The sequence below is a fragment of the Mus caroli genome, chromosome 17, assembly GCF_900094665.2.
Source record: "Mus caroli chromosome 17, CAROLI_EIJ_v1.1, whole genome shotgun sequence".
In the NCBI taxonomy this organism is placed as follows: domain Eukaryota; kingdom Metazoa; phylum Chordata; class Mammalia; order Rodentia; family Muridae; genus Mus; species Mus caroli.
In genome coordinates this window covers 52,995,909-53,022,049 of record NC_034586.1, presented here as the reverse complement: position 1 = coordinate 53,022,049, position 26,141 = coordinate 52,995,909, and the positions used below count along the sequence as shown (strand labels likewise).

General features: G+C 55.3%; 1 protein-coding gene across 14 annotated transcripts in view; it reads left to right on the top strand.

Moving 5' to 3' along the window:
* Ptprs (protein tyrosine phosphatase receptor type S) overlaps window positions 1-23,746 on the top strand; it is a 64,684-nt gene extending 40,938 nt beyond the window's left edge. For 6 of the 14 annotated variants that reach the window (XM_029471148.1, XM_029471144.1, XM_029471145.1 and 3 more), the window contains 26 exons: window positions 499-632; window positions 930-1,074; window positions 6,095-6,400; window positions 7,115-7,308; window positions 7,430-7,456; window positions 8,718-8,835; window positions 9,295-9,894; window positions 10,242-10,339; window positions 10,951-11,204; window positions 11,639-11,732; window positions 11,829-12,044; window positions 12,473-12,630; window positions 12,915-12,926; window positions 13,409-13,521; window positions 15,688-15,785; window positions 15,886-16,009; window positions 16,322-16,497; window positions 16,577-16,696; window positions 17,638-17,792; window positions 17,869-18,154; window positions 18,319-18,497; window positions 20,321-20,447; window positions 20,525-20,650; window positions 21,246-21,400; window positions 21,487-21,622; window positions 21,958-22,911. In XM_029471148.1, the coding sequence (XP_029327008.1) occupies window positions 499-632; window positions 930-1,074; window positions 6,095-6,400; window positions 7,115-7,308; window positions 7,430-7,456; window positions 8,718-8,835; window positions 9,295-9,894; window positions 10,242-10,339; window positions 10,951-11,204; window positions 11,639-11,732; window positions 11,829-12,044; window positions 12,473-12,630; window positions 12,915-12,926; window positions 13,409-13,521; window positions 15,688-15,785; window positions 15,886-16,009; window positions 16,322-16,497; window positions 16,577-16,696; window positions 17,638-17,792; window positions 17,869-18,154; window positions 18,319-18,497; window positions 20,321-20,447; window positions 20,525-20,650; window positions 21,246-21,400; window positions 21,487-21,622; window positions 21,958-22,026 (4,220 nt within the window). In that variant the 3' untranslated portion in view covers window positions 22,027-22,911. Of the gene's footprint in view, window positions 1-498; window positions 633-929; window positions 1,075-6,094; window positions 6,401-7,114; window positions 7,309-7,429; window positions 7,457-8,717; window positions 8,836-9,294; window positions 9,895-10,241; window positions 10,340-10,950; window positions 11,205-11,638; window positions 11,733-11,828; window positions 12,045-12,472; window positions 12,631-12,914; window positions 12,927-13,408; window positions 13,522-15,687; window positions 15,786-15,885; window positions 16,010-16,321; window positions 16,498-16,576; window positions 16,697-17,637; window positions 17,793-17,868; window positions 18,155-18,318; window positions 18,498-20,320; window positions 20,448-20,524; window positions 20,651-21,245; window positions 21,401-21,486; window positions 21,623-21,957 lie in introns of all 14 variants that reach the window. The other 8 variants (XM_029471150.1, XM_029471142.1, XM_029471152.1 and 5 more) reach the window with 8 other exon arrangements.
* Window positions 23,747-26,141: the final 2,395 nt, after the last annotated feature.

Here is a 26,141-nt window from a genome sequence, read left to right as displayed (position 1 = left end):
GGCTTCCCATAGGCCAGCTCAGACGCTCAGCCATTGACTGCCAGCTAACCCCTTCCCCTGTAGTCACTGGGAGACACACATGTGCGAGCACGCGCCCTGCCATTGTCGTGTCACTTCCTAGACGATAAGTGTGTACACCACAGACCCCGTCACTGGGGGAAGGGGCAGCAGTTCGGAGTGAGTTTGAGGCCAGCCTGGGATACACAGTGAAACCCCATCAAAAGTAAAGAATGGGTGAGAATAATTGCCCAGCCCTGGCTATTCCATTGACCCTTTCCCTGCAGTGATTAGAGAGGGACAGGTGACACCAGGGGATGGCCACCCATGAGCAGACAAGGTGGCTGACTGGCTGGAAGACTTCTGAAGTGTCTGAGAGCTATGCAGGCTGCAGTGTCAGGAGCCTTGCTTGCAGCTGGAGCTCCCTTGAGGGGTCAGGTAGCTGTGAGGACACTGACCTTGCTCCATCTTGTCCATCCCTCATGTGTGCTTCTCCCCTAGTGCCTGGCCAGCCCATGAACTTGCGGGCTGAGGCCAAGTCAGAGACCAGCATTGGGCTCTCATGGAGTGCACCACGGCAGGAGAGTGTCATTAAGTATGAACTGCTCTTCCGGGAGGGCGACCGAGGCCGAGAGGTACCTGGGCTGGATGGGTGGCTGGGGATGAGCTGGGTGGGGCCTGCCAGGCAGGCCCCCATGGCCTCTCGTCAGTGCTGGCTTGTTACTCACCCCTGCCTCCTCATCCTTCCCATCCATCCTCTCTGCCCACCTTGCCTCATTCTGCTCCTATGCCCTGTCTCTGTCTCTCATGGAACTCTCTATCTACTCCTCTGTCTTGGCTCCTCTGTCTTCATCCATCACTGTCTCTATGCCTCCCTCTTTGTCTCTTTGTCCCTGTGTCTGTCCACCTGCTCCTGGCCCATCCGTTCTCAGGTGGGGCGAACCTTCGACCCAACCACAGCCTTTGTGGTGGAGGACCTCAAGCCCAATACGGAGTATGCGTTCCGGCTGGCGGCGCGCTCGCCGCAGGGCCTGGGCGCCTTCACCGCGGTCGTGCGCCAGCGCACGCTGCAGGCCAGTACGTGTCTCTCAGCGCCTTGTCCTTGGGGGAGGGGGGCTGCAGTGGCCACTAACCCAGCCTGAGCCCCTGGGTGGGGGCGTGGGGAGGGGGTGCTTCCCGCCTGGCCTGCCTCAGCCTTGGCCATGTCTGCCTGCCGTGCCTCAGTTTCCCCAGAGCAGGGTGGGTCTTCCCGCGGGGATGAGACTGGCACAGAATGGCCACTTGGCCACTGGTTCCTTCCTTCTCCTCCTGGGCCTGGGACTAGTCCTGTCCCCAGGATGTCCCTGAGGGCCTGGGATGACCCCTGGGTAACCCTGGAGTTTCCACACTTACCAGGTCCCCTTCAGCTCTTCTCACCTCACAAGGGACATGGCTCTGGAACCCTAAGGACAGAGTTCCCAGTGGCCCAGTTATTAACTAAGCGGCATCAGTTTTGGGGGCATGTGTGGCCCTTGATACAGGGTCCTGGTCCCTAAAGCAGCTTGCTGTGCCTGCCCAGCTCCTGTCTCAGGTTTCTGTTTCTGGGGCACACGGTGGCCCCAATGTCCTCACCACCATTCCCACACCTCAGCTCAGCTTTCATGACCCCTTTGGGGCCGCCTCACACCCTGCCTGCTCTGCTCAGCTTGGTCAGCGCAGCCTTTGCCACTGTGGTTCCTTGCACCTCCCCTACTCCCTCAGCCAGTCACCAAGTGGTTCCAAAAGCAACTGTAGTCGGTGACTTCACTCCCCATGTGTGAGAACACAGTGGGTCTCAGGTCCCTCAAGGGTGATGTAGACTTGCTTGGGCCAGGGTTTCTCTGAGGGCAAGGGCCACAGAGATCTGGTTCCCTGCCCAGCCCTCCCACCCCACCCCCTGCTGCTTCCTGCCCTATCCCCCTCCCCAGCACTGAGCCCCAGGTGGCTCCAAGGTGGCAATTGTCAGGTGGAGGTCAGTGAGGGTGGCCTGTGGCCTGGGGCCACCGAGCGGCCGGTAAAGGTGGCCCACAGGTGAGTATCAGCCAGTCTCAAGCGACTCACAAACACGGCCCACCCTGCGTGTCCCTTGCCTGCCCTGGGCATCACATGGCCCAGAGGAATCTCCAAACGACCCCAACTAGACATAAGACATGTTTGTCAGGCTTCAGCGCGGTCCCATCCGAGACACCACGCAGGTTGGGCTGGATTGTGATGGTCGTGACCTCTGAGGTCACCCAGCCATGTGCGCTCCAGGGCGGCCCAAGACAGGGAGTTGGGGGGAGAGGGCTCCCCTTCTCATCCGAGACCCAGGGCCAGGCGTGTTCCCAGGTCTGTGGGCTCATTAGGCCCTGTCAAGGGTAGGTGCAGGTCTACCCGCTGGCCACTGCGGGTGTCCTCAGACCCCACCACCCCCCACTGCCCAGGGAGCTGCAGAATGGCTCTCCCGGCGTGGGTCACCAAGAGCTCATAGCCTTGTAGCCGGCGCCGTTCCCTCTCGTTAAGAAAGTCTGTTAAGTTAGCGCTTGAAGGAGTGGAAGGTAGGTAAAGACTGGGCGTCTCTGTGAGGCGTCTGTCTGTCTGTCTTTCTTTTATGATTTTTTTTTCCATCATCGCCACTGTCACTTCGCTTCTTGTTTTATTATTGTTTGGTTTAGTTTTATCACTCTACCTTCCTCCTGTTTCACAGCGGAAGCCCCCTTCCAGCACATTCCCCAGTGGCTTATTTTGTTTCCATCACTCCTGCCTGACCCCCCCAACCCCACCCCCGGGCACTTTGGATCGGGGTGACTGGTCAAGAAATGGGCCCCAATCCATCCTGTGGCTACTGTCCAGTTTCCAGGAAGGAGAGCTGGGAGAGCAACCATTCCCCAGGGCCCACAGCAGCCACTGTCTTTGAATACGAAGCCATTGTCAATTTTAGGTCCTTGCATGGAAAGTCAGGGACTGCACACAGTCAACATTGACTAGATGCCAGACCCACAAGGGCATGGCAGGTTAGAGGACCAGGGTTGTAGTCCTGCCTAACGAGCCCAGGTCTGTGGTCCCCCAGCTGAAGGCCAGATGCCCATAACTGATGGCTGAGCCTGAGGCCTGCTGCGTGCTCGGAGTGGGCACCTGCTATTGCTGAGACTCCGTTTTACTGCCTGCAGAATGAGGTCTGCCCCTGGGCTTCGGGAGTGCTTGAGAGCACACAGAGTGGGGTCTGGCACTGCTTAGCACGTGCACAACTAATCCCCACAGCCAGACCAATGAGCTTTGGAGCTGAGTTTCCCCTCCGGCTTGAGGCAGGGCTCAGGATCAATGACTGAGTGGCTATGCGTCACATGTGGAAGCCCCCCCCCCATGCCCAGCAGGCAGGGCTACAGAGAGCCAGTGTCATGACCGAAAAGGGAAGTGGGTGCTGGGCCACATCCACATATTATCAGTAATTTCCATAGGCTAGCCTCTGGTCCATAGTAGGGCTATAAATGTTTCATAGTAGGCATGCCATTGTGAGCAGGGTCCTGCTGTTTGGCCCAGCACACAGTTGGTGCCCCTTAAATGTTGTTTGAAGTTTAACTACAGATCAGGACATACATCATAAATGGAAGCCATTGGCCATTGGTGACAAGCTAAATGATGTCAGTGCACAGAGGTCCCGAGATCACACAGGGCTCTGACAGTTCTGCAAGCCTCTTCAGATACAGTAAACATTTAGTGCTACTTGCTATAAGGAAGTTGGCTTGGTGTTTGATGCCCAGCAGGTGCTCAGGTCTGTACCGTAAGCTTCCTGCAGCTCAGGGTTTGTTCAGTACACAGTCAGTTCCTGCCAAGTCCCCAGCACCGTGTACAGACAGTATGGGCTCAGTTATAAGCACTACAACCACTCTAGTGTCAGGTCATGACACCTGACACATAGTAGGTGCTTCATATATGAAAACTAGAACTCAGTTTAATAAAGGTCCTACAGCCTGGGCTGGCATACCATAAGTGCTTGATCTAAAACTACTAACAGCACCTGGCACGCAGTGCTTTTCTAAGAGATGAGAACTCTTGTTTCCCAGGGTATAGTTGCCCAGTACCTGACAGAAGTAGGTATTTAATATAGGAAGACAATTACTCTCCAGTGTCTGGTATACTGTGGGCATTTACTATATGGAGGCTATCAGTCCAATGCCTACCTAACACCAGTAGATATTTAATGTGTGGAGAGTATTTTTAGTCAGTAAATCTCCTGATGTAATACCTGACACACAATAGGCACTTAATCTGTGATCACTATTAGCCCAGTCACTGCCTGGCATGCGTGCAGTATGTGTTTAACATTCAAGGACTGTTGGTCCAGTACCTGGTATGCAGTGTTTGATATATGGGTGCTTCTAGCCCAGTACCGATACACAGTAGGTATTTAATATATGTAGCCTATCAGCTTAATACCCTGCACACAGTAGGGCTTAATATTGCAGGAACTGTTAGCCTAGTGTCTGGAGCACAGAATGTGCTTAATATGTGAGCACTGTTAGCTCAATACCTAGCTCACAGTAGGTACTTAATATGTGTGTTCTTGATGCTCTGTGGAGTTCATAGTCCATTGCCTAACACATAATAGGTGTTTAGAATATGGAGCCTTGTTCTTCAGTAGAACCCCTAATCTAACTTTCTTATATAGCCAATAGCATAATACCTAGCACATAGTAAGTGCTTACTCTGTAAGAGCTTCTAGCTTGTTGCCCTTGCACACAGTAGGTGCTCAGTATGCAGGGACTTTGCCCAGCACACAGCAGGTGTCTCATAGGATGTGTCCAGCACTAGTCTGGTTTCGCTACAGTAGATGTCTGATGAATTAGCACCTCAATTTTTACTTTTAAAAACACCTGGCATGCGGGTTTGGCTCGGTGGTAGAGTGCTTGCTTAGCAAGCACAAAGCCCTGGGTTTGGTCCTCAGCTCTGGGGAAAAAAAAAAGACAAAATAACAAAACATCTGGCATGCTCACACACACACAGTAAGGCCAAGAGCACAGTGGTGTCTGGAGTTGGTTGTTGGGGTCCCTGTGGCTCAACTATTCAGTAAACAGATGAACCCTAAGCATATTTAATCACTATATTTTTTTTACCCCAAATTACCGGGAAATCTTCATGCCAGGTCTCATATTAGTTAGATGTTTAATACTGTTGGCTGAGATACCTTGTACATAGTAAGACTTGTTTCCTGACTGCTAATCCTCTTTGCAAATATCCATCACATGGTAGGCCTTCAACAGCACATGGCTCTAGCTTTATTCTATGAAGCCTTTGTCAAGTAGCTTGCACATAGTATGTACCTGTATGTATGGCTTCTCTCGTTCTCCCCGCTTGGCATGGTAACCAGAACATAGTAGGCACAGAGGTGGTACGTGATTTTGCTCCCATTCTTTGGAGCCCTTGGGGGTGTTTGGCACATAGTAGCTACTCAGTTTCTGGAGCTTCATTTTCAGTCCTTATCATGGTGCCTGGCACATAGCACATGCACAGTTAAGTGCATCTCTTTGTATATTAACGTATGTAGTTCCTGGCATGTGCCTGGCCCATAGTAGGTATGCAAGACACAGGCTTCTCTCCTGCCATTTTCTGAAGGTCATGACAAGTGTTCTAGCAATGAGCAGGTGCTTAAGCATGGTTGCCTTGTGGTGCTGGGCACATAGATGCAGTGTGGGTCCTGCCAGACACAAAGGAGATACTCAGTAGTTGCTTTCTGTATTCCATGAAGCCTTTATCACATTCTTAACACACAGTAGGTATCTCATGACATACTCAGGCACATAGTGGAGCCCAGTGGCAAGAGTGTTTACCACCACCACCACTTGTTCCAGTGCCTGAGTCACAGCAACTGCCCCATGCACATGGCAGTCACTATCCCACAGCAAGCTCAGCAGTTCTTGGCCAGCCCTCCCGGACCCGCCCACCCGCCCATCTCACCTTTGATTGACACCCACTTCTTTTGGGTTCGACTTCTCTTTGGTTCGTTCTGTTTTGTTATCATCTTTTTATTTTCTCTTTCCCATCTTCTGTCCCTGCCTTCCCCGCCCATCCCACCTCCCCGCCCCCACGCTCTCCCCAATAGAACCGTCAGCCCCCCCTCAAGACGTTAAGTGCACCAGCTTGCGCTCCACGGCCATATTGGTAAGTTGGCGCCCGCCACCGCCAGAAACTCACAACGGGGCCCTCGTGGGCTACAGCGTCCGCTACCGACCGCTGGGCTCAGAGGACCCGGACCCCAAGGAGGTGAACAACATACCCCCGACCACCACTCAGATCCTTCTGGAAGCTTTGGAGAAATGGACGGAGTACCGTGTCACCGCCGTGGCTTACACAGAGGTGGGACCAGGGCCCGAGAGCTCGCCCGTGGTCGTCCGCACCGATGAGGACGGTAAGCACCAGCCCAAGCCATACCCGGGCTGCGCCAGCCCCTGGCAGCTCCAGCTCTGGGACGGGACTGGGGTCAGCGGGAGCCAGGAAGCCAGTGCAAGCTGGCCTCGAGGTTGGGTACCCTCCTCCCAGGGTATGCCTGTAGGTGGCCTCCTGAGTCTTAGGTGCTCTGGGGCCCTGCACCATCCTGCCTGGAGGCAGGCAGCCACCTCCACCAACATACACCCACAGCGGCCTGTTAGAGGCCAGATAGCTTCCAGTGAAGAGCTAGTGTGAGCTACAGGCCAGGGCTGGGAGCCAAGCACCATGGGAAGAAGAAGTGCTGTTAGTGTCAGTGCAGGTAGAGGGAGGGTTTGGACCTGATGAAATCAGGGCAGTTGTTCTGCTGGCCTACTAGACCAGGAGATGATGGCGTTTGGGGAACTCCTACCTGACTGCCTAGTCCCAGCTTTGGGGTCACGGATTCCATTTTCCAAGCCTTAGTTTCCCCATCTGTAGACTGCAGGGATGTGTATCAGTTCAGATGGGGCCATGGAGAAGGGCCACGGGCTCTGGGGACCGTGGTGGTCATTATGTGGTGCTGCAGCAGGTCCTGGGAACATAGGGGATAGAGGAGGGCCATGCTTTTCCCAGGCCAGCAGCTATCCAACACCCTGGCCAGGGGCAGGGCCTGGCGCCCTGGTAACAGCCCCGCTGCCCCCCTCCTGCCCGCCAGTGCCCAGCGCGCCCCCGCGGAAGGTGGAGGCGGAGGCGCTCAACGCCACAGCCATCCGAGTGCTGTGGCGCTCGCCCACGCCCGGCCGGCAGCACGGGCAGATCCGCGGCTACCAGGTCCACTATGTGCGCATGGAGGGTGCCGAGGCCCGCGGGCCACCGCGCATCAAGGACATCATGCTGGCGGATGCCCAGGTGGGCAGGCACGACTGGGGTGGCAGGGGTGCTTGGGCACTGTCTCCTCTCTTCTCCCCACTCTGCTGCTGGCTCCTCTCTCACTTCCCTCCTCTCTCTCCCTCCACCGCCTCCCGCTCAGTGGGAGATGGACGACACTGCCGAATATGTAAGTAGTTTTCCAGGCCATTCTGCTGTCCTCTCTGTGCACTCTGCATGCCTGTGGTCTCCCCACCTGTGTCCCTGCGTGCCCTCCATAGCTTCTGATGGACCTAGGGTCGGGAAGGACAGCTGTCAGAGGTGGCTCTAGAGCAGGGTGAATTTGCTCTGTGTCCTCAAGCAAGACACTGCCTGTCTCTCTGCTGCTCTGAGTCTGTTTGACAGGAGACACGGGGGCTCTGTACAAGGTCCAGAGCTGCCACTAACCTGGCCTGTGCCCTACAGGGGTTTCATGCCCCAAAGGAGACTCTCTTTCTTTCCTACCTGTTTCTGTCTCCGATCCCCACTCCTGTGTTCCTGAGAATTTCTGTACTGCCAGGCACGAGCGCGCATGTGTGTGTGTGTGTGTGTGTGTGTGTGTGCGCGCGCATGTTGACCAGAGCCACCCAGGAGGGCATCAGGACCTAGTGTGCTTGAACATCTGCTGCCTGGGGCACAGTGTAAACAAACTGTACCCCAACATGGAGTCGCACTATTACCTGTATAGGGGCAAGCACCAAGCATGGGGTGGTCAGCACAGTAGGAAGGCAGAGGCTTATTGCTGCGGGATTTGATCGGAGACAGGATTAGCCTGACACCCCAATCTTCACCTTAGAATTTCAGGGCTGGCTTGAGTCGTGGCCCGCACCTCTCCATCCTGCCTCTCTTCTCAGAGTTATTCCATTTTAAGTTTGCAGTTTGCATCTTAACATTAGATGGCTGTTTCATAACTGGCTTTCAGATTCCAGATAGAGTTAACTGTTGAATTTCTCAAGTTGGTTGTGGGCAGCTCTGATAATCCAGTGGGGTCAGGGGGAAGCCAAGCCCTGGGGTAGGATGGGGCCTGGGATGTTAGAGAAACACCCAGGATCCCCCCTGTAGCTGGAGTGCAGTACCTTTGAGAGGCAGAGAGGGAGGAAGGAGAGCGGGGCAGCAGATGAGCAGGACCTGGTGGACTATAGAGAATTGACCTGAAGAGAAGGTGGGCGGGCGCCTTGGAGGAATGATTCTGATCAGGATGCTCTCTGATGGCTATTGCCCTGAGGACCTGGTGGTGGCTATGTGCCCAGCTTGTGTGTTTCTGACAGGAGTGTGGACACTGCATGTTGCAGCCTGTGCATGATCTCACCAGCATGTTGCCTGTGGAGGCATCATCTCTTGTGACTGTCTTAGGGGAGAAGGTGAGCAGGGCTGGCACCATTGCTGACCTTGCCCACCCATCCCACCCACAGGAAATGGTGATCACGAACCTCCAGCCTGAGACTGCTTACTCTATCACAGTAGCCGCGTATACCATGAAAGGCGATGGCGCTCGCAGCAAACCGAAGGTGGTGGTGACCAAGGGAGCAGGTAGATACCTATCCACTGCACAGCCTCTGGCTCCACAAGGCCAAGAGCAGTTCCCATGATTCTCAAGCCAGAGTGGTTTTAAGATGCACCAACCAGGTGGACCCAAAACAGGAAAGACATGGGCCCTTTTTAGAGGTTCCAGAGGCCAGGCACTACTGGCCCTGATGTCCATCTCTGCCCAAGTCACTCCCTCTCGCCAGACACTATACTCATTTGGCTGTCTCCTCTCAGCTGCAAAGTGGGAGTCAAGCTTAAAGGTAGCCCAAAATAGGTCCATGTGCCTCACATGGAATCCAAGCCTTTGCTTAAAGGAAGTCCTTCCTAAAATGTACCTTTAAAAACTAGACCTTAAGGACTGGGAGTGTGGTCAGGGGTGGGTCCCTGCGCAGAAATCCCCCAGTGAGGGGCTGCAGTTGGGGTTGGAGAAATGTGGCAGGGCAGCTGTTTCTCCCTCCACAGTGCTGGGCCGCCCCACCCTGTCGGTGCAGCAGACCCCCGAGGGCAGCCTGCTGGCGCGCTGGGAGCCCCCCGCGGACGCGGCCGAGGACCCGGTGCTTGGCTACCGCCTGCAGTTTGGGCGCGAAGACGCGGCCCCGGCCACGTTGGAGCTGGCTGCGTGGGAGCGGCGGTTCGCGGCGCCTGCACACAAGGGCGCCACCTATGTGTTCCGACTGGCAGCGCGGGGCCGCGCGGGATTGGGCGAGGAGGCCGCAGCGGCTCTGAGCATCCCCGAGGACGCTCCGCGCGGCTTCCCGCAGATCTTGGGTGCCGCGGGCAACGTGTCCGCGGGCTCCGTGCTACTGCGCTGGCTGCCACCCGTGCCCGCCGAGCGCAACGGCGCCATCATCAAGTACACGGTGTCCGTGCGGGAGGCCGGCGCCCCGGGGCCCGCGACCGAGACGGAGCTGGCGGCGGCCGCCCAGCCGGGGGCCGAGACAGCGCTCACGCTGCGAGGGCTGCGGCCGGAGACGGCCTACGAGCTACGCGTGCGCGCGCACACGCGTCGCGGCCCGGGCCCCTTCTCACCCCCGCTGCGCTACAGGCTCGCGCGGGACCCAGGTAGGCGCCGCCCCGGGCCCCGGCCTGCCCCTCCCCGCAGGTAAGTCTCGGCCTCCAGACTCAGCCCAGGCGCCCGAGGCTCCAGTCGGTCGGTCGGCAGGCACAGGTGGGATGCGGCTTGGAGGCCACGCCCATTGCTACGCCCCTCCCGCTTTTCTCCGCAGCCGCGCCGTCTCTGCAGCAGCAGCAGGCACTGGGGACAGGGCAGGCAGGGCCGGGCCAGGCAGGAAGGCCGAGGGCACAGCGGACCACAGGGACAACAGGGGCCGCCCCACGCGCCCCTTAGCCAGTGCCCGGTTCTTACTGGGCCATCTCTTCTCTCTCTTCCTGCTTGCTGCCGCCCTCAGTCTCCCCCAAGAACTTCAAGGTGAAGATGATCATGAAGACTTCAGTGCTGCTGAGCTGGGAGTTCCCTGACAACTATAACTCACCCACGCCCTACAAGGTACTACAACAGTGGAGGAAGGGGCGGGGCGGGGGGGGGTAAAATCTGGGAGCCTGGGAGAGATTGGGCACAGTCAAGGCCACCCGAGATCAGGATTGGATGATACTTAGACTTCACAGTTTGGTCTGAGATTGAGGCACAGTCTTTTCAATCACAGCTGGGTCACTGCCTGCGATCAGGGTCTGTCAGGGTTGCTGCTGAACCTGGGATCAAGGCTCAGTGAAGTTGAAGCCTAGTCAAGACTGGCACTCAGTTGGGGTTCTGGCTAAAGCCAGGATTTAGTATGTTGTTCAGGCTTAGTCAGGAACTAGTTAAGGGACCTCCTCGAACAGTCAGTTGGTCCTGAGCCTGACTCCAGGGTTTTGCCATGTTTGAAGGTCAACCAAGGATCAAGGCTTAGTTGGACCTGAAGGTTATTTTTGGACTGGGGCTCAGTCAGCTCTGTACTGAATTAGAACTCAGGAGCTAAGTTTGGGTTTAGGTTCAGTCAGATGGTTCATCCGGAAGTGAGGCTCAGTCAGGATTGGTCCAGGACAGGCAGCCTGAGGTTGCAGCTCTGCTGGGGTTGCTAGGCCCCGGCCCGTTTCTTGCTGAGCCAGCTCTGCCCACAGATTCAGTACAATGGGCTCACACTGGATGTGGACGGCCGCACGACCAAGAAGCTGATCACGCACCTCAAGCCACACACATTCTATAATTTCGTGCTCACCAACCGTGGCAGCAGCCTGGGGGGCCTGCAGCAGACAGTCACTGCCAGGACCGCCTTTAACATGCTCAGCGGCAAGCCCAGCGTCGCCCCAAAGCCCGACAACGACGGTTTCATCGTGGTCTACCTGCCTGATGGCCAGAGTCCTGTGACCGTGCAGTATGCCAACCCTTACCCCCATGCCTGACCCTGTAGCTGTCAACCCACTATGTGACTGCATCGAGCCACCCATCCCTTCTGTGACCCCATTTGCACACTTAGTGAGATAAGGGTCACGTGAGCCTGCCTCATGCAACTGTCCCCACAAAGCCTGACCCTTCACTGGGCGACCTTTAGCCCCCAGAAAATTCTGGTCTGTGCTTCAGGCTAGCTGGGAGGCCTAGCTAGGAGTCTGCAGTGAGGACCTCAAGGGGCTTCCTGGGAGTTGGGGAAAGGGCGTAAGATCATGTGAGCTTTGAGGAATGCACAGGACACTGAGATCTGGCACACCATGAAGTAGGCAGAAGGCTGATAGCTAAGAACTGGGATGTGGAGGCGTGGTACTGCATGGAGTTGGGATTGGGACACAGGTGTCACTGAAGATCTACCCACAGGAACTACTTCATTGTGATGGTCCCACTTCGGAAGTCTCGAGGTGGCCAGTTCCCTGTCCTACTAGGTAGTCCAGAGGACATGGATCTGGAGGAGGTGAGGCCACACCCATCCCCATGGGGCCTGCACACAGCCAGGCTGTGATGCCCGTCTCCCCTAGGAGCCCTGAGCCCTGTGACACTCTTTCTGCAGCTCATCCAGGACATCTCCCGGCTGCAGAGGCGCAGCCTGCGCCACTCCAGACAGCTGGAGGTGCCTCGGCCCTACATCGCCGCTCGATTCTCCATCCTGCCAGCTGTCTTCCATCCTGGGAACCAGAAGCAATATGGTGGCTTTGACAACAGGGGCTTGGAGCCAGGCCACCGCTATGTCCTCTTTGTGCTTGCTGTGTTGCAGAAGAATGAGCCTGTAAGTCCTTGGCAGCATCCACCTACATCCTAGCTAGGCTTCCCCACCAGCGTGGAAATAGGTATAGAAATGGAGGCACAGAGGTCACCTGGTGTCTTACTATGGGTATGTGGACCTCTCTGGGAGGTTGACCCAAATCGATCCCCAAAGCCAAGCATAGACGTTGTAAGCTCACAGGAGGCCAGGACTGGACACGGGGTGGGGTGAGGGTCCCAAGGGTTCATCCTTTAGAGGAAAACACCTTAGCTGGGTCCGAGAAGGATCAGCAGGAACTCAACAGAAAAGGTTCCCCCCCACACATGTATCCCAGGAGAGAAGCCTGGGGGCGGCCTGGCAGCGGGCATAGACAGCTAGAGGGCGTTAGGCCAGCTGGGGGTCCAGATGTGGCCAGCACTGATGACGGCCCCTCCTCTGCCTCTGTCCTGCAGACATTTGCAGCCAGTCCCTTCTCAGACCCCTTCCAGCTGGATAACCCGGACCCTCAGCCCATTGTGGACGGCGAGGAGGGCCTCATCTGGGTGATTGGGCCTGTGCTGGCCGTGGTCTTCATTATCTGCATCGTGATTGCCATCCTGCTGTACAAGAAGTGAGTGAGCCCAAGGGCGGGAGGAGGACACTGAGCTAGGGGGCTGTGCTTGACCATAAGGGTGTAGCTGCTTAAGTGAGGGACCGTCACACCTGTGCCAGAGAAAACTGAAGTGACCTCCTTGGAACGGGGTCCAGGCATAGAGGGAAAGCACCAAATGACAGAAACTGGGAGTCGGCAAGATTGGGAAGCCACCGACATCACAGAAGGGGCTCTGTCTGACCTGCACGGTCTCACTTGGCATTCTCTTTTTCTCCTCTCACCTGAATCCGGTCTGGGGACAGCAAACCTGACAGGTGAGGACTGGCCTGAGGCAAGAGGATGACAGGTGGTTGGAGCTGGGCTGGGCTCATGGGACATGGCTACTTCAGTTCTCCAGATGGCATATGTGTTTATACAAGGGTCTGGGATCAAGGCTCAGTATAGGATTGGAATTTAGGTGAGATTGAGGCTCAGTCAGCTTGGAGCTTAATCTGAGATAAGGGCTTGTCCTGGATTGTAGTCCAGTCTAAAACTGAAGCTTAGTCTATAGGACGAATGATCCATCTGGATTTGGGGCTCAGCTAAGGCCGAGAACCCAATCTGAGGTTGATGCTAGTCTAGGATCCAAGGGTCTTTGTAGGATTGAGGTTCCATAAATTAGGGTTCAGTGTGTAATTGGCCCATTCCCTACCTCGTGTTTGTAGGCCCTGGGCCATGTGTCCCTGAGTGTGTGCACACACTTTGGGGCATATGCTAAAACATTGGCTGTCTGTCCCTTCCCTCTTTGTCCTTGAAGCAAACGCAAGGACTCAGAGCCCCGCACCAAATGCTTACTGAACAACGCCGACCTTGCCCCCCATCACCCCAAGGACCCTGTGGAAATGCGACGCATCAACTTCCAGACACCAGGTATGAGCTGACTGTGGGGGCCAGAAGCAGCTGGGGTGGGCCTTCTGCACCCCCTAAATGAGCCAGGCTCTGATCACCAAAGCAGCAGGTCGCATGACTGCCACCTTCTCCAAGAACTTAAAACGTCAAAAACAAAATGAATCAGGCAGAAAGGCAGGAGTTTCTTTTTTTTTTTTTTTTTTTTTTTTTTTTTTTTTTTGGGGGGGGTTTTTTTTTTTTTTTTTTTTTTTTTTTTTTTTTGAGACAGGGTTTCTCTNTNTAGCTCTGGCTGTCCTGGAGCTCACTTTGTAGACCAGGCTGGCCTCGAACTCAGAAATCTGCCTGCCTCTGCCTCCCGAGTGCTGGGATTAAAGGCTGCAGGCAGGGGTTTCATGTCACACCCCCCACCCCGTGTCCTCCATCCCTCAGTCCGTTCCCTGTTCCCTCGGGGTGGAGCTGAGGGTCACCCTGGTTTGTGTTTTCACACTGGCCTTGGAATGTGCCTGTGCCTAGTCTCCACCCATCAGCTCATCAGGGCTCATTGTATCTTCACGAGGAAGGCTCCCCAAATGCCCCATCCCCACCATGGGCTTCAGCTGCTTCCTTCCAAGTAGCAGGCTTCATACATAACTGACGGCCATGCCCTGTGGGTTCCACATAGTTTTCCCTCTCCTTCATCTCTGGTCAGCCAGATGTTCACCCCATGGGGGCTCTGTAGCCTGTGGGTTTAACTCCTGGTGCTATCCTGAGAACGCCAGCCTCACAAGCCCTGACTTGTGTCCCGCTCGAGCTGGTTCATCAGCTTGTCTTTGAGTGCCAGCTGCTCCCTCTTAGAGGGCTGTGCTTCACAGCCCTCTCTGCTTTTTCCACCTATTTGTGTGGCTGCCACTCTCCTCCAAGACGGTGGCCACCGGCCTGCAGCACACTCTCCAAGACGGTGGCCACCGGCCTGCAGCGCACTCTGGATGTTGGTTCCATGTCATCTCTGCTGTGTGCTCGTGATTTATTCCACCCGCGTGGATTGCTTGCTTAGCTGCCATTTTGAGAATGAGGTGTTTGTTGTATTGTCCTGGTTACCCAGAGTCACCTGTCACCCTAAGGTCCAGCTCTGACCTGGCTCATAGCGGACCTTCACATTCTAGTGAGAATTCCCAGCATTTAACTGGTATTTCTTAGTCCTTAAAGCTCCTGGCGTGGGCCCATAAGTCCCCCCCCTACTTTTAGCATCTACCTCTTCCAGGTCCCTTCTGCCTTCCCACTGGGGACCATGGCCAGGTCGATGTAGGGGAGGAGTTGAGCCTGACTTTTCTCAGTCTCAGAATCAGAGCTGAAAGAAGGGCCTCTTATGGCTGCCCTGGTGGCCTCCTGGGGACAGTTTGCCTGTGGTTTGCTGTCTTCACTGGTTTGGGCCCCTTCAGGCCAGCCGGGGTGTAGCTTGGGTCATCCCCATCTCAGTTCCTGCTGCTTCTCGCCCTGGCTGAGGTCATTTGCTCTCTCTGTTTTGCCGCCTGCCTGTGCATCCACTGACCGTTGCCCGCCTGGCTCTGGGTGGCTGTGGCCACACCCTGCTGGATGACAGGCAACCATGAAGGAGTGCTGTAGACCATCAGGAGTTGAAGGGTCTCTGGGGGGCTCAGAGCACCTGGCGGGGCCTGAGGCTCAGGTTCAGGTCTGATGTATCAACATGAGGGTGAGAGACCCCAGCCACCTTCAGCTGTAACAGTCAGGACACATGGAAACTGGGGACAGTTGGGGAGAGGCCATCACACATGCACACAGCACCCAGGTGCCATCACTCACACATGCACACAGCACCCATGTGCCATCACTCACACATGCACACAGCACCCATGTGCCATCACTCATGCATGCACACAGCACGCATCAAACCCACTTGGAGAGCTGTTCGGTCCCCTGGTCTTGGGAAGGGCAGTACCCCTTGCACCATGTTTCTGAGCTACACTGGCTGCCTCTGCTTCTCCATCTTTGCCACAAGACATTGGGACCATGGAGCCCTGAGCAGCGTGGGGTCCGGGGCCACAGAGGCCTGACTTCCTCCCCATGCTCCAGCTGCGCAGCAGGTGGCACTCTCCCAGTCCTGTCCACCTGTCGTGTCCTTTAACCACAGTGCCTCCATGGCCACAGCAGCCTCGTCTGCTGACCCCATGCCCACTCCTCTCCTCACAGGTATGCTCAGCCACCCGCCCATCCCCATCACAGACATGGCGGAGCACATGGAGAGACTCAAAGCCAACGACAGCCTGAAGCTCTCCCAGGAATACGAGGTGAGCCAAGGCCGCTGTGGGATGTTGCTTGATGCCCCAGCCCTGGTGATCCAGCACTGCACCCCTCCCCACCATGCCTGAACCTACCCTTTCCCTGCAGTCCATTGACCCTGGGCAGCAATTCACGTGGGAACATTCGAACCTGGAGGCCAACAAGCCCAAGAACCGCTATGCCAACGTCATCGCCTATGACCACTCACGGGTCATCCTGCAGCCCCTAGAAGGTAACAAGGACCCAGGCTGCACATGTGTGGTGCACTCTGCCTTGTCTGTGTCATTAGCCATTGTCTGGGCAGCTCTGATCCCCAAGGGTTAGCTCTGGGCTGTCACGGTTTGTAGGAGAGGTGTCATTGCAGCAGGAGTATGGCCAGTGGGTGTCTGACTGCCACAGTGGGCCCAGTAGAGATGTGGCCCCAGATGACTGCAGGGCCATGCAGCAGAGCCATAGAGCCATCCCCACAGTGGCCATGGGCATGTGTCAGAGGACAAGTTGAACAACCCCACAAAACTGTCTCTGGCCCCCTGCCCGGCTGCAGGCATCATGGGTAGTGATTACATCAATGCCAACTATGTGGACGGCTACCGGCGGCAGAACGCATACATTGCCACGCAGGGGCCCCTGCCTGAGACCTTTGGGGACTTCTGGCGGATGGTGTGGGAGCAGCGATCGGCCACTGTGGTCATGATGACGCGATTGGAGGAGAAATCGCGGGTGAGGCGCTGTGGGCACGGCTTGGCCCCGAGGCTTTCAAGGCGTTGCCTGACCCTGACCTCATCTCCCTCTCTGGCAGATCAAATGTGACCAATACTGGCCTAACCGAGGCACTGAGACGTACGGCTTCATCCAGGTCACCCTACTAGATACCATGGAGCTGGCTACCTTCTGCGTCAGGACCTTTTCTCTACACAAGGTATGGCCTGGGTGGGGGACGCATTGCGCAGAATAAATATGTCTGAGGCTGACAGCACTTCTGAGAGGCCACTTGAGGATTGGGGGTTCAAAGCTCAGAGTTGGCTGGCATGAGCAGCCACAGTGGGAACAAGGCCAGCGCAGGACCCAAATTGGCGCCATGCCACACTCTGACCCCACGAGCAGTGTCTGTGGTGGAGCACATGTGTAACCACGCCTGCTCGTGATGTCGCCGTTTCTGAGAGTGACCCCATCCTGCTGGGGAGGGACAAGGTCATCCTGTGCAGACGGGCGGGGCTGACGAGCCCCTGCAGTACATCTGGTGTGTGGCAGTGTCTGGCCCAAGTTCTGACGGCAGGCAGTCTAGTGTACGTTCATTACAGAAGGGAGAAGGGGGTGCACAGGGCCCAGCACATCGCCCTGCATTTGAGTGGGCCTGTGGCAGGAAGGAGTGCTGAGCTCAGTGACACATGACATGACTGAGTCAGTCACACCCTGACTGGACCACCCGTCATCATAGGGCAGAGTGAGCGAGCACACAGCATCCTGCCTCTGTGGGGTGACTAGAGAGTATGGGGAAGAAATAGACATGGGGCAAGGAAATGGGGAGCAGGCCTGGGAGGGGCGAGCAGGAGGGGAAGGCAGGGCTGGGATACTGGGAGCAGAGGGAGAGGGACGGTCTTTGGAGGAGCTGCAGGACCCCAGAGAAGGATGGGGTAACTCCTCCGGAATTAGGGAGTGAGGGTGCGGGGAGGGGAAGCTGATGTGTCCCCGGGCTGTGGTACAGAACAAAGGCACATCTCAGGGCTTCAGTTGATGAGATGGGGAACAATGTGGGCACGGTGGTGACACCCAATAAAACCCCCTAAATCAGGGTAGTGCCAGCTGAGGTGTCCTGGACACTTAAACCACAGTGACAGATGCTGTCCCTCTGGTCCTCAGAATGGCTCTAGCGAGAAGCGTGAGGTGCGACATTTCCAGTTCACGGCATGGCCCGACCATGGGGTACCTGAGTATCCCACGCCCTTCCTGGCATTCCTGCGAAGAGTCAAGACCTGCAACCCGCCTGATGCTGGCCCCATTGTGGTCCACTGCAGGTGTGCACAGCCCTGACCTGTCTTGTCCCTGTCTCTCTGCATCCCTGTCCCCTGACCATGGTGTCCGTCCTCACAGCGCGGGTGTGGGGCGCACTGGCTGCTTCATCGTAATTGATGCCATGCTAGAGCGCATCAAGACAGAGAAAACCGTGGACGTGTATGGGCATGTGACACTCATGCGGTCGCAGCGCAACTACATGGTGCAGACAGAGGATCAGTATGGCTTCATCCACGAGGCGCTGCTAGAGGCTGTGGGCTGCGGCAATACCGAGGTCCCTGCTCGAAGCCTCTATACCTACATCCAGAAGCTGGCCCAGGTGGAGCCTGGCGAGCATGTCACGGGCATGGAGCTTGAGTTCAAGGTGACTGCGGGCCCACGGTGGGGTGGGCTTGAAAACTGACTCCCACAGTTGTCCTCTGACCTCCATACATGCATGATAAATAAAACACGTGCCAGTGATTTTGTTGCACTGGCCCCAGCCCTTTTGCCCTGACCAACCGCCTCCCCGCCCCCTCATCCCCACAGAGGCTCGCCAGTTCCAAGGCACACACTTCGCGCTTCATCACCGCCAGCCTGCCTTGCAACAAGTTTAAGAACCGCCTGGTGAACATCCTGCCATACGAGAGCTCGCGTGTCTGCCTGCAGCCCATCCGCGGTGTGGAGGGCTCTGATTACATCAATGCCAGCTTCATCGATGGCTATAGGTACCTTGGTCCTGCCCTTCAGAGGTCTACACACAAACACACACACACACCGTCCTCAGTTCTCTGCTCTGGATAAGGCTACCTTGAGGATGTGAACAGTGGTCAGTCCTGTGAATAGACCCCAGGTCCTAGCACTTGCTGGGCAAGGACTCAGCCCCACTGCACTCCCAGTCCTTGGTTTTGTGAGATTAGGTTTTGAGTAAGCTAGCCTGGCTCTTTTGTTGTTGTTTGACTGGGGAAAGTGCACGTGAGCCTGTGCATTTGCGTGCAGGTCTGTGTTGGGTACGTGCATGTGTGTGTGTGTAGATGTGCATGAAGGCCAGCGATCAGATCAGGTTTTCCTCGGAATCATGGACATTGTTTTAATGAGCCTGGGTGTCTCACTGGCCTGAAACTTGCTAAATAAGACCAGCTGCCATAGTTTCTGTCTATTGCTGTGACGAGACATGTACGTGTCCAGTACTACATACAGAAGAGAGATTTTTTTTCAGGACTCATGGTTGGCAGGCAGGAGTTTCAGTCCATGAATGTCAGTGGCAGGCAGGCATGGTGCTGGAGCAGTAGCTGAAAACTTAAAACTTGTCTGCAAGTTAGAAGGAGGCAGACCTGGACCTGCTGTAAACTTTTGAATCCTTGAAGCCCAACCCAGGGGACACACTGCCCCCAAGAAGACCACATCTCCTGATCCTTCTCAAACAGTTTCACCAACTGGGAACCAAGCACCCAGACAAATGAGCCTGTGGGAGCTCTCTCAGACACCACACTGCTGAGCAATGAGCCCAGGGCTGGGCATGGAATGTAGTACCCGACCTTTGATATTTAAGTTCCTGGATGAAAGACACAGCCTTTATATTTACAATTAGCCTTAAACAACATAAGAGCTGGGCAGCTGCCTACCCTCCATGCTGTTAGAATCTAGTTTCCTATTGATAACCCCGAGTTATTACTTACTGTGTTTCATCTGGCCTGCTCTTAGCGCCAGTTGAGCAGCCCTCGGGGCCATGCTCTCTTGACTCCTAACCCATGGCAGCTTCTCCTTCCTCCTTCTCTACTCTCCTTATCTTCCTCATATGGTCTTCCTCTCCTCTCAAGCCTGTGAAACTTAAACCCTACCTATGTCTCTTCTGCCCAGCTATTGGCTGTTGGCATCTTTAGTTACCAATCAGAATTAACTTCCAGACATCACAGGCTCTACTGTGCAGACCCCAGGTCTTAGGCCTGCAGTTAGCGTTACAATAGACAGGAAAAGATGAAACCTTGACAACTGAACTCAGGACCTCACACTTGCCAGCCAAGCTCTCTGCCCACTGAGCCTTCCCAGTGCCCCATGCCTAGCCTTGTCATCATGGGAGTTACAGGAGGAACCCAGACACCTCAGTGACACTGAACTGAAAGCAAAGTCTCAATGGGGAGTTGGGGAACTGCACAGCGGTTATAGCACTGGCTGCACTCGCAGAGGACCTGGGTTTGGTACACTGCATTCACAAAGTCTGTAACTAGTTACTAGGAGACAGTGCCTTCCCATGGCCTCTGCACATGTGTTCATAGGCATACTCATGACTTCTAGAAGCGTGCGTGTGTACATACATACGTATATATGTATGTCTGTATGTGGAGTTCTGGTGGGGCAAGTGTCTGTGCCAGGGCCCTGGGGTAAGAAACCTAGCTGAGCGTGGTCTGATGGCTTTGGAGGGTGGATGGAAGATGTGTGTTTCACAATGTCCCCAAGAGGTTTAAATTTGGCTTGGAGGCTGAGGGACTTGGGCAGGGCATTCTGGGGAGTGTGGCTCTGAGCCCATGCTTGTGCCCCCTCCCTTCTGCAGACAGCAGAAAGCCTACATTGCAACACAGGGGCCACTGGCAGAGACCACAGAGGACTTCTGGCGAGCTCTGTGGGAGAACAACTCTACTATTGTTGTAATGCTCACCAAGCTCCGAGAAATGGGCAGGGTGAGTGTGTGCCAGGTGGGACGGGGGTGGGGGGGGCACACTCAGGGCCATGGTGCTGACCCCACTCTGCCCTACAGGAGAAGTGCCACCAGTACTGGCCAGCCGAGCGCTCTGCCCGCTACCAGTACTTTGTGGTTGACCCGATGGCAGAGTATAACATGCCACAGTACATTCTGCGTGAGTTTAAGGTCACAGATGCCCGGGTGAGTGCTGGCTATGGGAGGGGCTGGGTCTTCTGGGAGGGTAAAGTACCTAATGACTTGGGTTGGAAGTGGGTTTGGCTACTGCACTTGTTGCCTTAGCCCTGTGGCCCTGGAGACAGGAGGATAGGCAAATGTGGCTTGCTGGTTGCCAGCTCAGTGAGCGACACTATGGTGAGAGCAAAAAGCGTAGAGGAACTAGTATGGTCGCCAGTCAATGCCAGAGTTGCCGTGGGTGACAGGAGACCAGAGCCTGGACAGGATAGTGGGATGAGGGGCTAAAGCCTTGGGTGGCTGAGGACTGATGCTCACAGGGCCAGGGTGTGGGGCAGGGTGGGCAGAAGCGGAACATGGTCACAAGAGGCCTGCAGTGGGTAGTGGGAGCAGCTTGACACCTCTGGGAGCTGTGGTGGGGTTTGACAATGACAGGGACAAACCCAGCAGCACTGGGGGTTATGGCATAGTCAGATGAATGGGCAGCCAGCATCAGTGGAAAGTGGTACCTTGGATGACAAAGGGCCCTGGCAAAGACCACATGGTCTGTGTGGAAGACACCATTAGACCGTGGACAGGGATGGTGACCCAGCTATCCTCCTAGGATGGCCAGTCCCGGACCGTCCGACAGTTCCAGTTCACGGACTGGCCAGAGCAGGGTGCACCCAAGTCAGGGGAAGGCTTCATTGACTTCATCGGCCAAGTGCATAAGACCAAGGAGCAGTTCGGCCAGGACGGACCCATCTCAGTGCACTGCAGGTGAGTGCCACACCTGGGCTCCTGATGGTCCTGGGGCCATGGAGAGGCCTTCACCCACGTGACCGCACATCACCCTCCTCTCACAGTGCCGGAGTGGGCAGGACCGGAGTGTTCATCACCCTGAGCATCGTGCTTGAGCGGATGCGCTACGAGGGTGTGGTGGACATTTTCCAGACAGTGAAGGTGCTTCGGACCCAGAGGCCTGCCATGGTGCAGACAGAGGTATGGGGGGTGATGGGCAAGAAGTCCCTGCCGCTGAGACTCAGTTTCCCTCCTGGAAACCTATAGGCTGATTGTAGGTGTGCCTCAAACATCCCCCGTGGTTGAGGAGGGGGTGAGCCAAAGTCCCTGCATGGAAACTCGGGCTCTGGCAAAGGGGCCCCTCACCCCTGCAGGTTTGGGGTCTGTCAGAGATCTTAACCTCCTGGGTTGGAAGATTGAGGCCAGGGCAGAACTGGGCTGGCTGGGAGAAGGGGCTGTGGGCTCTGAGCGGGGAGGACTGCTGCCACCGTGGGAACCTCCCAGGAATATGTGCCTGTGTCTCCTCTGCCCTGCAGGACGAGTACCAGTTCTGCTTCCAGGCGGCTTTGGAATACCTGGGCAGTTTTGATCATTATGCAACATAAGCCATGGGCCCCGCCCGACACCTCAGCCCTGCGCCAAGTGCCCTGGATGTGAGCCTAGGTCCGCCACTGGGCAGGAGGCGGCCCAGGGAGACCTCCTCTTCGCGGAGACAGGCGCTGCCTTCCTCATTCCCTTCTGATTCCAAAACGAGGTTCCAGGGTGGGGGGTTGGGGTGGAGAGAGAAGGAGCCACTGCTCCCCACGGCTGGGGTCACACAGGGACCGAACTCTGCTTCCGCACTCCCCTGCCTGCCTGTTGGCAACATTTTTTTTCTTATTTTTTTTAATAGTGTATATTTTTTTTCTTCATTTTTTTTTTTAAGAAAAAACAAAATCGTGCCGGTCAAAACTTTGAAAAAGGAACAAGATCACTGTTTGTGCCTCTGTGGGAGGCCTATTTTTTCATAGTTAGCGTGCCGTGTGGCGGCTATGTGTGGCCACTTCGACGGCTTCTGTGTGTGCATCTTTCCCACATGCCCGACACTGCCCCCATCCCCATGTGAATGGTGCGCTTAGTTTTTATTTTTAACCTTTTTACTTTTTTTTTAATCAATCTTCAGACATATCAGATATGGAGGGTGAGGCGCTGGGGGCACTCGGGCCAGACTACAGGGACATGGCCACCAAGGACACAGTGGCTGGCCTCACTGCCCCAGTCCCTGGCACACCAGGGAGGGTCCTCGTCTACTCATGACCTCTGTGCCCCGCATGGAGGACCCGGGACTACGGGACACTTGGGGGATATCCGACCCCCTGGAGCAACTGAGGTCTCTCTTTGTAGGAGAGTGGGTCAGCACTCGTCCCCGCTGTTTTTTGGGCAGAAGCAGCAGGTGACGCCCCTGTATGTAGATAAACCAACTTTGTATTAAAGAAAGATTCGTCCGACCTAGTGCATGGACTGCTCCTTAATGCTGCCACTGTTGGGGAAAAGGCAGGACCAGACACTGGTGACCAGTGGGCTCAGAGAAGAAGTATTTTGGCCTCTGAGGTCACACAGTGGCTCTGGGCTTCAGAAACAGCTTAGAGGACTCAAATGATGTCCCGAGCTCAAATCCTAGCACCCAGGCAAAGAGCCAAGCATGGTGGATATACTTGTCATTCCAACCCTGACGTTTCTGGGGCTCACCAGCCAGCAAAGCCTGATGAGGGACCCTGGCAATGATGGCAGAGTTGGCGAAGGGTAGGAAGCGACAGTAAGGCAGGTAAAAGAATTGGGGTGAGCTCTGGAGTGGAGGAGACCCCTTCATAAATTACCAGAGCCTCGAGTCCATCCCTCTGGAGAGAGACTGAGGCCGAAGTGTCTGAGCTGGGGTAGGGGTGGCCCAGCATCCCTTACGACCTGATTCTCTTTCAGGGCTGTGTAATATTCCCTTGTGTGATAGTACCAGCTCTGGCTCTGGGTTAAAGCCGGAGCTCTGTGAGATCCTTACACAGAGGCTGGAATTACTGTGGGATGTGCTCTGGTGTCGTGTCTGAAGCATAAAAGATACTCAGGCTTGTCCCAACCTTGACAAGCAGTGACAGCATGCACCAAGTACCCTGGGCCAAGCGACAGTATCCACTTCCTTAATGGCCTTATGTTCACTTTGGGGTTTGAATCCCTACTGAGGTTGACCTTGAACTCAAAACCCTCTGCCTCCACTCCCCTCAGTGGGCTTATCAGCACGAGCCACAGGTCCTGGCTAACTGTTTTCAACCGACAGTGGTTTTACACTGCTATGACTTCATCCCAAGGGCTGCGCTCCTGAGTTACATAGGAATAAAGGAGCAGAGGGCCTGGCTAACTGACCCTGCTTGTCTCCCCAGTGTTTTATTTCAAAATTAATCTTTAATTTTCCATGTGAGCGTGGCACCTGTCCATGGTGGCCGTAGGAGCTGGGTTCCTCGATCTGGCTTCAGGCAGCTGTGAGCGGCAGGACTCCTCCCTCCAGGTCCCAAAGTCCAGGTCCACAGAAGCAAACTCCCACTGTCAATACCTGTCAAAACCACAAGAGACTCAAGGGCCGTACATAGCCTGGAGACAAAGCAGAGAATCTGATTCTCACATTGCATTTCAGTTGGGTGGACAAAGGTTCCAGCTCTGGCCACTCTCGCCCCAAAGCTATGAGTATCTGCTCCTCACAGAAGTGGCTTCTTCCCTGCTTTGCCTGCCTCAGCCTCCCATTTCGAGCCTAGCTGTGCTCAGCTGTGTGTGTGTGTGTGGCGGGGGGCGGGGGGGGGGGGCATCCTGACTGTGAAGCTGGCTGGAAGACAGGAGGGAACAGGGAGAGTTACCCTGTAAGTCACCGAGGGATACCTGTACCCTCATTTTGGCACAGACCTCCACAGCCCCATGCTGTCCTCAGGCAGAAGTGGGGCCCACATCACAACTGGCCATTTACAGCCTGGGCTTCCAGAAGACCTGAGTTTGGTTCCCAGCACCCACCAGGAGGCTCCTGGGACTTTCTCCAGGCGTCCGACATCCCTGGCTTCCTAGGGTAGTAGTGGCTTTCCTATGTAATATATACCTCCACACAGACACACATTTTTTTAAACTAATTTTTTTAAAAGATTTTTCAGAAATACCCTCCCTCTATCATTCTGTACAGGTTGACTGTAACACACACACACACACACACACACCAGTCAGCAGCCCTCCTGACTGTAACACACACACACACACACACACCAGTCAGCAGCCCTCCCTTATTTGGCCAGAGGACCAGCTACACTGAGATACTCTTTAACCAACCCACCATCTTGTATTTGGGGAAATGTAACAATTAGCCCAAATAGATGGTAAATATCTACAGAAAACGAATCCTGGTGTGCTGTTTGGCCAAGGGATGAAAAGGTGGTCTGCAAGGACTCCAGGCTATGGAGTGGAGGGGTGGAATAAACTGACAGGTTGTGGCTGCGCAGCCTTGAGGCTGGGGTCTTAGCATCAATTAGAGGTGAAGTCAGGAATAAAACAAGCCTTGGGAATGAAACCACATGGCTAAGGACAGGAGGTTGGGGTAACAAGAACCCAGACACCAGACAAGGTAAGGTGCAAGGGAAGAGGTGGAGATCCTGGGGGCGTGGTCAGGGTGGAGCCCCCCCCCTAGAAACCCCAGGGAGGGGCTGGAGGTCTGGTCAGGGCTAAAGGAACACAGCCTCAAGGCTGCGCAGCCACAACCTGTCAGTTTATCCCACCCCTCCACTCTATAGCCTGGAGCCCTTGCAGACCACCTTTTCACTCCTTGGCCAAACAGCACACAAGGATGGTTAGTTTTCTGTAATATTTGATTCAAGTAATTAGCCCTCACATATCAGCCTTTGCTGGGAGGGAGGGAGGGAGACAGATAAATCCCCGCTGTCCTCACTTGGTCTTTTAAAGGCAATTAACTCCTCATTATTAGCTTTTAATTAGGATGATTATGTCCTCATCAATATGTGTTATTGCAGCTTTTAGCAGACAGCTGTTGAGACAGACAATATATCAGATGTCCGTTTGCACCCCATCCTGTCCCCTCTCTCAGTCACCTCCAGTCCCATCAACAAAAACCACTGCGCCCTGCTCATGGCTTCTCCGAGATCACAAGGGGCGTCCTCTGCTGTTGTTGTGGGAGTTTCCTTTAGAAAAGCTTCAGGAATGCACGGAGAAACGAGAGGGGGAGGGGAGGAAACAGAGAGAGAGAGAGAGAGAGAGAGAGAGAGAATATGACTAGGCAGGCTGAGGCAGGAGGATCAGGCTACATAGTAGCACAAGTGTGTATCTTACACAGAGCAAGTGAGGCGGGTGAGCAGGGCTGATGGTAGACTGCACTGGTCACTCCAGAGACCTCGGATCACAGCACTGCCCAGGCCCAGGCCTGGCGAGGTCAGCCTGGCTCTTCCCAGCTCAGATATCCCAATGTGAGGCTCCTCATGGATACTCTCCCTGATGATTCTTGGTCTTGTCACATCACCCATCAGAACAAGGGAATAAATAAAACATCCCCAAATGATCCCCAAAGCCCTTGGTTGCATGTGTGATATCACGGCTGCTTGCTCATCACTTGGTAAGGTAGACTCCCCACAGCCAGGATGTGGGTCGAGCCAGCACTCACGATGGAGTCCACGTGTCTTCCTGAGCAGCAGTGAACCAGTATGAAGTC